The 11,475-nt window shown below is 40.9% G+C and overlaps 1 protein-coding gene across 1 annotated transcript; it reads right to left on the bottom strand.

The window, feature by feature from the left end:
- Positions 1-24: 24 nt before the first annotated feature.
- LOC109468243 (sodium-dependent lysophosphatidylcholine symporter 1-B-like) lies at positions 25-8,228 on the bottom strand. The gene is made up of 14 exons (XM_019766502.1): positions 8,062-8,228; positions 5,323-5,509; positions 4,546-4,667; positions 4,124-4,250; positions 3,635-3,713; positions 3,300-3,442; positions 2,823-2,913; positions 2,454-2,578; positions 2,232-2,315; positions 1,957-2,040; positions 1,716-1,831; positions 1,321-1,458; positions 799-972; positions 25-422 (listed from the first exon to the last, which is right to left on the bottom strand). The coding sequence occupies exons 2-14, from the start codon at positions 5,488-5,490 to the stop codon at positions 140-142; spliced, it is 1,734 nt and encodes a 577-aa protein (XP_019622061.1). The 5' UTR covers positions 5,491-5,509; positions 8,062-8,228; the 3' UTR covers positions 25-139.
- Between the last annotated feature and the right edge of the window lie 3,247 nt (positions 8,229-11,475).

Genomic DNA, 11,475 nt, shown 5'->3' with positions numbered 1-11,475 from the left:
CCAAACTTTAATGTTCATACAAATCTATTTCTTGAGTCCCAAGCAAAACACTAGCACCTGTTAAAAATCAAACATTACAAAAATCGGAATGAATTTTCTTGTACCTTACAGAAAACTGAAATATCAACATTTTTATATATCACAACGTTGTTTCTTTGCAATCTTTGAGAAGAGTAAGGTCCACGTCAGAAGCCAGCCCAAAGTCTGTCTCGTAGTCTGTGTCTCTTGCCGAGTCTTCCAGGTGAGAAAGATCGACGTCAGAAGATAGGGCGAAGTCAGCATCATAGTCAGTGTCTCGCGCAGACTCGTCTATGGCGTCTATTATACTGTTCACGTCCAGAAGACGCTGGTTTTGCTGTTTCTCGTCGTTTGATGAAGGAAGTTTGCCGTTTTTACATTCTTCTTGATTTTTGGCCTTCTTCCTGTAGTCAGGAACAACGAGATCATGTTAGATAAGTACAGACAATTAGTACATGTAGTACAAAGAAGATCGTCAATAAGTCCCATTTATCCTATGTAGATATTGAAAATATGAAGATTATAATATATGAGGTTGATACATAAAATGTGTATAATTCGGCGTATATAATGTGCATAATATGTATTCTTTGGCAGATAAGTACAGACAAGTAGAAGTACAAAGAAGATTGTAAATAAGCCCCCTTTATCTTATATAGATATTGACAATATGAAGATTATGATATATGAGGTTAATACATAAAAGGTGCATAATGTGTATACTTTGGGAAAAAAAACGAGAAAAAAATCACATTACAGGTATAGAAAAACTAGACTCACATCTCCTCCAGGGCTGCCTTGTTTCTCTGCTGTCTCTCGGTTGTGATTGGATAACGCCAGAGGAAGACCAGGCCAATGAGCGTGAGGCCGATTGGGACGACGGACATGAGTAGTCTCAGAGTAGACCCCACTTCGGCCGGCTGAACGCAGTAACCCGTTATGTAGCCGCCGATTCTGTACAGAAATGTTCAGTAAAAGATGGAGAATTCAAGCACATTCTCCCACGCCCCTTTAAGCATCAAACCTCACCTAGTCATGTGGAGTGGAGTAGAGTAGAGTAGAGTAGAGTAGAGTAGAGTAGAGTAGAGTAGAGTAGAGTAGAGTAGAGTAGAGTAGAGTAGAGTAGAGTAGAGTAGAGTAGAGTAGAGCAGAGCAGAGCAGAGCAGAGCAGAGTAGAGTAGAGAAGAGAAGAGAAGAGTAGTATAGTATAGGGTAGAGAAGAGTAGAGTAGAGTAGAGTAGAGTAGAGTAGAGTAGAGTAGAGTGTACAGTAAATTGAAATATCGTTTAGGTTTAACCTTACTTTAATGCGATTGCCGTGAGTCCCAGCGCGACTGCGGCGGCTAATCTGAAGGCGAACAGGCTCAGGCTGAAGAAGATGGTGTCCAGCTGTTTCCCCGTCTTCACTCGGTAGTCATCAACCACGTCAGTCACCATCGTCCTGGGACGGAACATCGGTGGGAAACAAGACATGAGAGATGGCGGACTTCACCCCTTTACCCATACTACTGTAATTCTTTCGGTCCGTTAGACAACAAATGCTGCAGCAATGACCTTGTACGTGATTTTGCGAATATTACAGAAACACAAACGCACACAGATATAAACCATAATTTGCCTATATTTGCATATAGAAGACCTAATTTGCATAAATGTGAAGTTAAAATGCTCCGATAACATCCAATAAGCTATACGTACCAGGGAATGAAGACAGGAGAAGCGCCGATGAACCCCAGCAGGATGACCACGGGGTAGGTCGCCGCTACACTCCGGGCAGGGAGAAACTGACACGCGATGTACAGCGGGATGGATGCCTGAAATGGCACAAACCACATGTATAAGGCCTACTGCCATAGCAGGCCAAACAGCAAAGTGTTCAAAAGTGGTGCAACGCAAAATGGAAGGAAGTATTGATACAACCGTTGAAAATTAGACTTACCAAAGAAGAGACCATAAAAGTTTTTCTCTTTCCGAATTTCTCGACCAAGACGTCTACAACAGGCATGAAGAACACGACGGAGATCTAAAACAAACAGCAGAATAAAATGTTAACGTTAGGATAAACAGATTGATAGATTGTTATAGTTATAAAACTGTTATAGTACAGTCCGCGTGTAACTACTATGTACGTACATGTTTTCGCACATTTATTCGATTTCATTGACATAGAGCAAATAATTCAGAATCTTCAATTTCAAGATAAAGCTTTCTTACCACAAAAACTAGTAGAACGTTCTGCACATGGTCCACCAAGTCCAGCGAGTATTGCACGAATAAGGCCGACGTTCCTTCTAGAGTCTGGAAAATGTGTACAAAAACTTTCGTCAATGTTGGTTTGGTTGGAATATATATAATAATAATAATAACGAACTTTGGACGAATTCGAAGTTAAGTTCCCAATGTACTTAAATGAATGTCCAGTAAGTTTGCACTCACCAGCATGGCCATCTCGAAGCAGAAGCAGACGACCAGACAGTCCACATTAGGCCGAAATATGATCGCTTCCTTCATGCTCTTCAGGAAGGGTTCATCAGGAGCATCCGCGTGCTCCTGGACTATGTCTGAAAATGTACAAGTAGATGCATTGTATTATAGCATTCGTCTAAAAGTATCCAAGAAATGTATTTAACGGTTATAGATATAACGTTAGAGACTTAAGAACTTTCTTGATACTACACCGACAAACATTATCATAAAATTCAGAATTTATTGCGAATCAAATAGTTTTATCTTTAATACAACATCTTCAGTTTTTTTGCCCTTACAAGTCTTTGAACAAGTTTTCAGAAAGAAAGTCTTCGATACCTTTTCTCTCTCTGACGCCAAAAACCACAGCGGCCGTGGCCAGTATTGCAACTCCGCAGAGAGAACCCGCTGCCACCATGTAGCCAGTCTCCTACGGTAGAAATAGTTGTGTCAGTAGGAGAGGGCTCTATTCAGAGATACTTCGTGCAGACCCCCTCAAAAGCTCCCAGCCAGGCAGCTTTTGAAAAATGTCATGGATCTCGATCATTGCATGCTGTGAGACGCGCGGAGCACTATGGTTTTGCCTTTGCGTTCCCCACAGTCCCAACATGCATTGGGATCTGTAAGAAAAGCTATGTTGATCTACCATTGGCTCTACGAAATAAAAACACACTGTACTAAGTGTCGATCGCGAGTGCAATACTTTCATGCTAGAATGTTACCTTTCAAGCATTTTCCTAATGTAATTGCCGTTGACTAAATATCAATTTTCATTAACATGTAGCTACCTAGCTGACGGTAACATATTTAACTCACCGCCTTCTCGAGTGAGTGCAGAGTGACGGTACTGTTGCCGTTCGTCACGTTCTTACACTGCTCCAGTCTGGGGTCGAACGCCGCCACTATCTGTCCATGGATGGCCACACCCGCCACGATAGCAACCATCTCAAACAGCGATCCTGTACAAGCACAAAAATTCCATCTCATATATCACAGTAATGAGAGCGATTCATAAATAAATAAACAAACAAAAAAAAAACAAGCAAGCAAACACATACAAGCTATGTTTTCCCACTTGGTGCACTTTCCTTATGGTCCAAGTGGATAATTGTAAACCTTCAATAACAAAGAGAGAAATTAGAAAGACTTACTGAAAAGCGTAGCTGCATCTCTTTCTTTCGGGTCCTCGCTCATGTACATGGCCAGGGTCCGGTATGGAACATTATGCGACTACAGGAAGAATATATACCAATACTTCAATCCATGGATGGAAAAATATGCATAAATGGAAAAATAATTACAGGACCGAGTTTTGACAATTTGTCCCTATTCTTCGATTGAACGTCATGATTTTGTCTTAAAGGTTACGCTAAAGGCTTAAAGGTTACACTAAAGACTTAAGGTTTATACTAAAGGCTTAAGGGGTACGCTAAAGCCTTAAAGGTTACACTTAAGGCTTAAGGTTTACACTAAAGGCTTATAGGTTACACTAAAGTCTTAAGGATAACGCTAAAGGCTTATTAATTAAAGGTTACACTAAAGGCTTAAGGGCTATGCTTAAGGCTTAGAGGTTACAATAAATGCTTAAGGGTTACGATAAAGGCTTAAATGTTACACTAAAGGTGAGTCTTGTGACTTACCGTTTGTAGCAGCACCATGGCCAGGTACAGGACGAAGTAATACGTCACTTTCCCGTTCGTCCCAAAATCTGGCACGTACCACAACAGGAAGTACACGGGAACGAGAAGGATTCCCGCTCCCAGGACCCTGTGTGCACAGACAGTCCAAATATGGCAATGTTATTTCCAGAACGACCAATAGAAACAATTCACACGTCAAAATGAATTTTAAAATGTTCAAACTATGGGCTCATATATTAGTCTTAAGGTAGGTAGTAAAGAAACAAATTAATCTTATTTCATAAAAATGAATTTGACGAATTGAAGGGAGAAAACTTTCGTTTACAATAAATTCTTCTTCTTACAAAGTTATACTAATGCAACATCAAATCCTAGAAAAATGTATTAAATAGAAGCAACGAAAGACAGGAGTAACATCTTACCAGGGCATCATTCTCCCCCATCTCGTGTTGGTCTTGTCGATAAGTTTTGCTACGATCAGGTTAGCAATGACGTCCCAAAACCTGCTGGTGAACACAATAGCCGATACAAAGAGGGGTGGAATCTAGAGGAAAAGAAAAATGTATTTATTGTCTCATTCAGTTCAAATTGTTTCCTAAGGACTCCAATAAGTTCGAAACGTTAGCTATCATACTATTGCTACCTTACCTTGAAAGATCATTTGTGTTAGAAGACGTCATGCCGTAGGTTTAATCTGTAATGGTTAATTTCCAACACAAGAAATTGGTCTTTTTTTTTAACACTGTTTATTCAAATCGTGAAAGCAAGTACAGGTAGAAGTACATATACATACACAGCTACTTTTAACAACTTTTACAGCCATATCCCCAAAATACACGGACCAATCACAAAGAACAGTCACTAAAAAAAGATGTCTAAATCACTTAGACACAACAGGTCTTTAGACCAAGAAATTGGTCTTACCCAAATTTTCGACTGTACAACTCCAGTCTTTGTGAAGGAATGAGCAATCCATCGCTTCCGTCAATGTTATGCAGATAACACGCATGACTCGGTGAGCAGTGGATCGTAAGTTGCAGAAAGTCTGTACCGCCCCCCGTCTTCGTCACGGAAGCAGTGGATTGCTCATTGCTTGACTACTGAGCCTGGAATTGTACTGTCGAAAATTTGGGTAAGTCCTATTCCGAATTCTTGTGTTGGGAAATTACAGTTTAAACTTACGGCATAAAACTTCTTACCTGAGCAACTTCCACCAAGAAGACGTTACAGTATATCCCCAGTACGTCAATCATCATCGGCCCTGTGAGCATGCCCACTCCGTAACACAGCTTCTCCCGCAAGGTCAACTTCTGTTTGACCTCGACGTCATCAGCAGGTGTCATGGCGGACTTCTCATCGTCCGCCATCTTTGTTCTCCTTCAGTAACTGTTTATGAACGAAAATATTCATAATCATTATCTCGTAAAGATGTTATTAGATAGAATGTTGCTACTTATCGGAGTAAAAACCCATGCAAAATCTCCAGAAAAGTTATCCAAAGTAGGTTCTCCAATTGAGAATTGACTCAAAAAGAGTCAAACAGAAGTAAAAAGGCTGTTTCTGTTTGACCTTTTCAAGAAGTTAAACAGGTGTTCCAATTTGTCAAGGATCCATCCTTTCTTTCTTTCTGCTAGACCTTTGATTGATGTTCTCAACATTGTTTAATTGTGCGTGTAATAGTAATAGTTGTGCAATAAGCAGTTTCTGCATTCGATCGATCCGTATGCCTTGAACGACTTGTCTTTCTGGTTATGCTTGTTACAATGGATACAGACTGCTTGTGGTACGATGATGATTTTGTTGTCAGGTTAACTTTTATATAGTGCACATGTGGATGTTTGTAGGGGGGGAGGGGTACAGTGTATAATTTGAATAGCTCGGTAAATAATGACGCCCCCAAACATATTTTTCGGTCGCTTCTCCATTGCCGCTGCCACTGAAATGTAGTTTCTGACTTAAGTGCACTAGATTTCAAGGTTATGCTTATTAAAACTGTGGTTTCAATCAAATAGTCGGTAGGAAATACATTCCTTTTCCATCCATACACCGACTTGGTGGCGCGTCCAAACAAATTGCTACGTGTACGTAGCGGGAAAATCTGTAGAACATGTGGAAAACTGTTCAACTTGTGATCAGAAGAGCCGGGAAGGAAGCGCACGTGTTTGTCAAGGTCACCAAATATTTGCAGATGTTAAATCCTGGTGACCGTACGGTGAACATCAGACATGTCGACAGTAGTCCGCGGTTTTTCAAAAGTGTTCGTAAAGCTGACAAATGGCCATGAATTTAATCAGACATGCCTGTGTTTTTTTTACCTCCATGAAAAATGGAGGTATTGTTTTTGGTGTGTCTGTCTCTCTCTCTCTCTCTCTGTGCGTGTGTGTCTGTGTTTCTGCACATTTGTAGTCAACATAACTTCATAACGCCTTTATGGATCGTTAGGATATTTGGTATGTTGGTAGGTTCGTAGGAAGACAACGTTCAATGTCAAATATGGGCCTCCTGGTGGCTGACCTTGGTACTGCAGCAGAACATCTGTTTTTTGTGTCTTTTGTTCTGCACATGCTATGGCCTTGGATTTTTGGTGACAGGTAGATTTTTCCTGTCAGGGGTAAGTGGTGTAGGTTTTGTCCCCCTAGCAGCTTTTTTGTTGTCTTCGTTCATTTCAGTGACTCTGTTTGAAATGGGCACTTACGCAATATCGGCCATGTCTGAAGTGGAAAGGTAAAACTCACATCTGCGCAACCTCTCCTTCGGCGTGGGATCAAAAATCGCCCCACCTTAAAAATGCTTGCAAACACGCACAGCGGGGGTCCTGTACTGAACACAAAGGACCAAGAAAGACCGGTGACAAGATCGGTGACAACAACGTCACAGTAGTAGAATTTCTTAAAGACACAAACTCTTTGTCGGTGATCGAACGTTATTCCGTGTTGTGGTTTTTACAATGATGAGAGTTGATAGCTGGACGTATAAACCGACAGATATCATATTTTTATCGTTTATGAACAGATAAAAGCCAACCCATTGACGGAGTTAAATGCTGAGGTATGGTAAATCCCTTATTTCACGGAGATGCGCCGTAAACAAATATCGTTGGTAAATACAAAAGCCCATGTCAACATTTACTGCGCAATCTAACCAACGCCTGATAATTAGTTCAATGAGTAGTTAGCGCTATCAGTCTGATAAGTTTATGGATCTATTTTAAACGATATCTATATAACACGTTCACATGGGAGGAAAACAAAATATGAGGCTACAGAAATGTTGAAATGGTCTTCTGCGGGGATATTGGGAAAGGCTTAATTTGGTTCTAATACTGATACTACTGTTTGTTTTTCCTCGACAATCAGCAACAAGTATAAGTACGTTACAACACCTTACTGATCTCGAGCCACGAAGTTTTTAAGAGTCTTTGTTTATATCATAATACTAGCTATTGCTTATAGTGTAGTTCGTACACCAGACAGTGCTTGAATTTGTTTATGTCTGCACAAATTCAAAAGACTTGAAGGCGACGTCCCAAGCTAGGCTGGGCGGCCCTATGCTTCACTGATCATACCGTCGGACCGGCTGCAGCTATTTGTAATCTGTTAAACACACATGACTGCTCCACTACCGGGTAAGTACGCAAACACACGCCGCCATATGAAGCAACTCCGACCAGTTTCTCAGAACAATAAATACTTCCAACAAGTGTAATTCCATTAAACCACATGCCCATGCCCCCATAAGTGATCAACGTGTTTATTCTTACCCTGCATTTGAAGCAGACACCAGACAACTTGCCCTGGTAGGGATATAGGTTCTGTACACATACATGCGGAAACATATGCTGGTATCACAAATATTATGCAGTTCCAAACATAGCCTCAGTAACCTAACGATGTGAACTATAACTACAAACGCGAGAACACAGAAATATCACGACTTACCTGGTAGATGATGGTATTTCCGGACGGCTCCTGTACGGAGGTGTATTCGTCCTTAGCCAGTGTAACCTCCAGGGTTGGACAGGGGTAATTTGCATAGACTAACCTGTCTTCAGCAGACCGGCTGGAGCGGCTACATGACCTTTGACATACGACTGGTTCAGCATGGTCTCTTCACGTGGATTTAAAGGGCTCATTTGACTACAATTTTAGGAATAAAAATTCTGAACAGAAAAGGTCTGTATTTTATGACCAAATACTGTCATACTGTTGGATAAAATGTGCAATAAGGGCCGTTATTAAAATAGAAGGCTTGCATAATGCCAGTAGTAAATTGATCCATAGCAAAAATATTTGCTGCTTGGTGGCACACTGTCAGATACATGTGAAGTTGTAATGTCGTAATTTCTTCCTACAGCTATCAATTTTGACAACGCAGTTCAACTTTCTCTCAAATTTATTTCTTCCACATTCAAATTCACGTGAAAAACAAAAAGGTCTAACGGAGTTTTGACAAGAACCATACCCGTATAACACATTGATTCTAAAATTCTTAATAGCTTTATAATAATAGCCTTGTCAGCTACTAATATACTATAGCTATAGAGGAGGTCCTTTTCTATACGGTAGTTCGATATTTTGGACACACAATTTACTAGTAAATGGTCCTCCCTTTCGTTGACAGGCCAACTTGGAAATGCAAAACTGTTTGCGATCAAATTTCGGAGCCGTGGAGCGGGCATGAGAATCAGCTGTTCGGTACCATGCGGGCGTCCTACTTTTAGACGGATGTCGTCAGCTGAGCGCGAACGTCCTAGCCTCTACCAGGCTTCGGGAGGCGGCTGGATTAAGAGTACAAATCTGCCAAATAGAGAGATACCATGCCGGGGGGGGTTGGTCCGCTAGAGAGTACATTTTGCCGCACTGGAACTGTACTCTCTAGCGGACCAACTCCCCTGGCATGTTATCTCTGTATTTGGCAGATTTCTACTCTTGGCGACCGCCTCCCGAAGCCTGGTAGAGGCTAGGAACGTTCGGTCATCACGCCATGTAACTTGACACGCTGCAGTTTTGAGGTATTCCGCAAGTCAAGGACGGTCGCTGCTGCTGTCAATCAGACGATGGTGGGTGATGAAATTTAAAGGACAGATCTTTTAATAAATCCGCCATGCATCACAGAGGGCCATAGTTGTGCAGCAATGCCACTCAGAGACCTTTTTCTGTATCTGTATCTGTATCTGTATAGCCGGTATAACCGCCTTTCGGCGTAACACACCAGCTTCGCAGGCACGCGGCGCGGCGGCAGCTGGCTATATTACACCGATCGACTTGTTACACCTAACCCTTGAACTTCTAGCTCTAGACATTGTTTAAAGCTATCTATTGACAGTGCCCCTACTGTACTTGGTGACAGTGAGTTCCACTCTGCGATAGTTTTAGGAAAGAATGAATTCTTGAACACCTCAATCCTTGGTTGATAACTCTGGTACTTGAATGCGTGGCTATTTCTTGTTCTCTTCTGGGCTGGTATTAGGTACTTAGTAGTTGGGACATCCACCAGTTTATTAGTCATTTTGTACATCATGCATAGTCTAGACATCTTTCTTCTGTCTTCAAGTGAGGTCCACTGTAGGTTTCTTTTCATTTCCGTGACACTAGCACCTCTTACATAGTTGTTCATACAGAATCTTGCAGCTTGATTCTGTACCCTTTCCAATTTGTCTTTGTCTTTCTTTGTATATGGATCCCATACTGTCGCAGCGTATTCTAGGTTCGGTTTTCTGCTCAGCGATGGAGTATTATTTCGATGTGGGGCTGTGTTACCACTATAAGGGCTATAAATTTGAATTTTATGTGAATTCTGCACAGTAAGTAAAATATGTGAAATGATGTGACCACACGAAAAATATGGTATGAAAGATAGAGAATTTGGTGGAAATGTAAATTATGAAATGGGAAGAAACAGACACTCTAAACGCTGTCATGTTTGCATATTTATGTATTTACCCCATTTGTGCACTACCCATAAAAATTGCACAAGGACACTTCACAATGTCCTATTGTCTCTGCACTCTGTCTGAACCTCCTTTTCTGTCAATCAAAAATAATTCCGCTCCAGCTTTCAGATAGTGTAATTGCGCAATTCACCGGGTTCTACATGATTTTACATGAGGGAAAATTTGACAATAACGTTACATTATAATACATTTTTCCACTACCAGTACCTGTTACGAGTGGCCTACATGTATCTAGACATAGATCGAAAGAAAATGGCAACGACAATTAGAGAAAAAAGCCTCCGATAATTTTGACCCCGAAAAAATTCAGCCAATCAAGCAGCCTCCTCTAGCGTCCAAGATTATACTGCACTGTTCACTAGTTCACATTCATTGAATCATCAGGTATATGTATGGATAAACAGGCGAAAATATCTAAGTTTCAGCGATGGAAATTTATAGTTCTTACTCTGGTTAAGGAGCACTGACCCATGCCAACCTAGGTAAGTGACCTAGATTGACAAGACAAGGGTTGTTGTCTTCCTCCTTAGTTGTCTTACCTGTTCCCTTAAGATGAGTCGTGTATAGACAACGTGAGGTGAGTACCTTTTTCCAAAGGACGACTCTTCTTTTCTTTCTGTGAATTCCAAATGTCATCGGGTCAGATTACACAGTAGTGTCATGTTATATTGAGTGGTAAGTAATGCATTTTTAATGGTACAGGTAATCTCACATGAGTTGTTGCTATGATGTTCTCGCTCGTATCTTGAATGTGAGGATTAGTTGGTTTGTTATTCCGATCCCAAACCGTGTTACCAAGGTACGGACATACAGCATACGAGTAGCAAAGTCTAGGAAAACTATTTGTTCACAGCCATGTAGTATACCTTAAGTTACTTTTGAGTATTAACAAGAAGGAAATGGTTTTGGTTGTTCCCTGACCTCATTGTTATGTACAGTATATTTGTGACACTCCAGGATGATTTGCGTTGTAAATAAATTAATGAATTAATGATGGCCATTCTGTTCCGGAATGTATTGATTTGTGTTATGAAATGGAAAGAAAGAAAACTGGGGTTGCGATTAAAAAAAGACAGTGCCTGCGCCCCCTTTCACAATGGCATGTTCCAAATCATTAAATGGCTAGCCTTAAGGCTTACTTCACACATTTCAAGCTGGCCTGAGTACATGTACAGTAGTCTGTCTCCGACGTTAGGAAGGTGGGTACGTGGTTAGACAGTATACGTTCTAAATACACCTCTCCATACACCAGGGCTCTCTTCCCCACTGTATCTGCATCTTGTTCCTCTTTATTTCTTAGAAATCAGAAGTTTTATTTTTCGTTGTATCTCAGTCTATTGACAAAATGCATGTGGAACATGCAATGCAACTATTAGTTTACGTACTATTAGTTTCTATG

Source organism: Branchiostoma belcheri, unplaced genomic scaffold, assembly GCF_001625305.1.
Source record: "Branchiostoma belcheri isolate BF01 breed outbred unplaced genomic scaffold, Haploidv18h27 scaffold1, whole genome shotgun sequence".
Classification (NCBI taxonomy): Eukaryota; Metazoa; Chordata; class Leptocardii; order Amphioxiformes; family Branchiostomatidae; genus Branchiostoma; species Branchiostoma belcheri.
The sequence above is the reverse complement of the archived record's forward strand: the minus strand, read 5'-3'. Positions and strand labels throughout refer to the sequence as shown.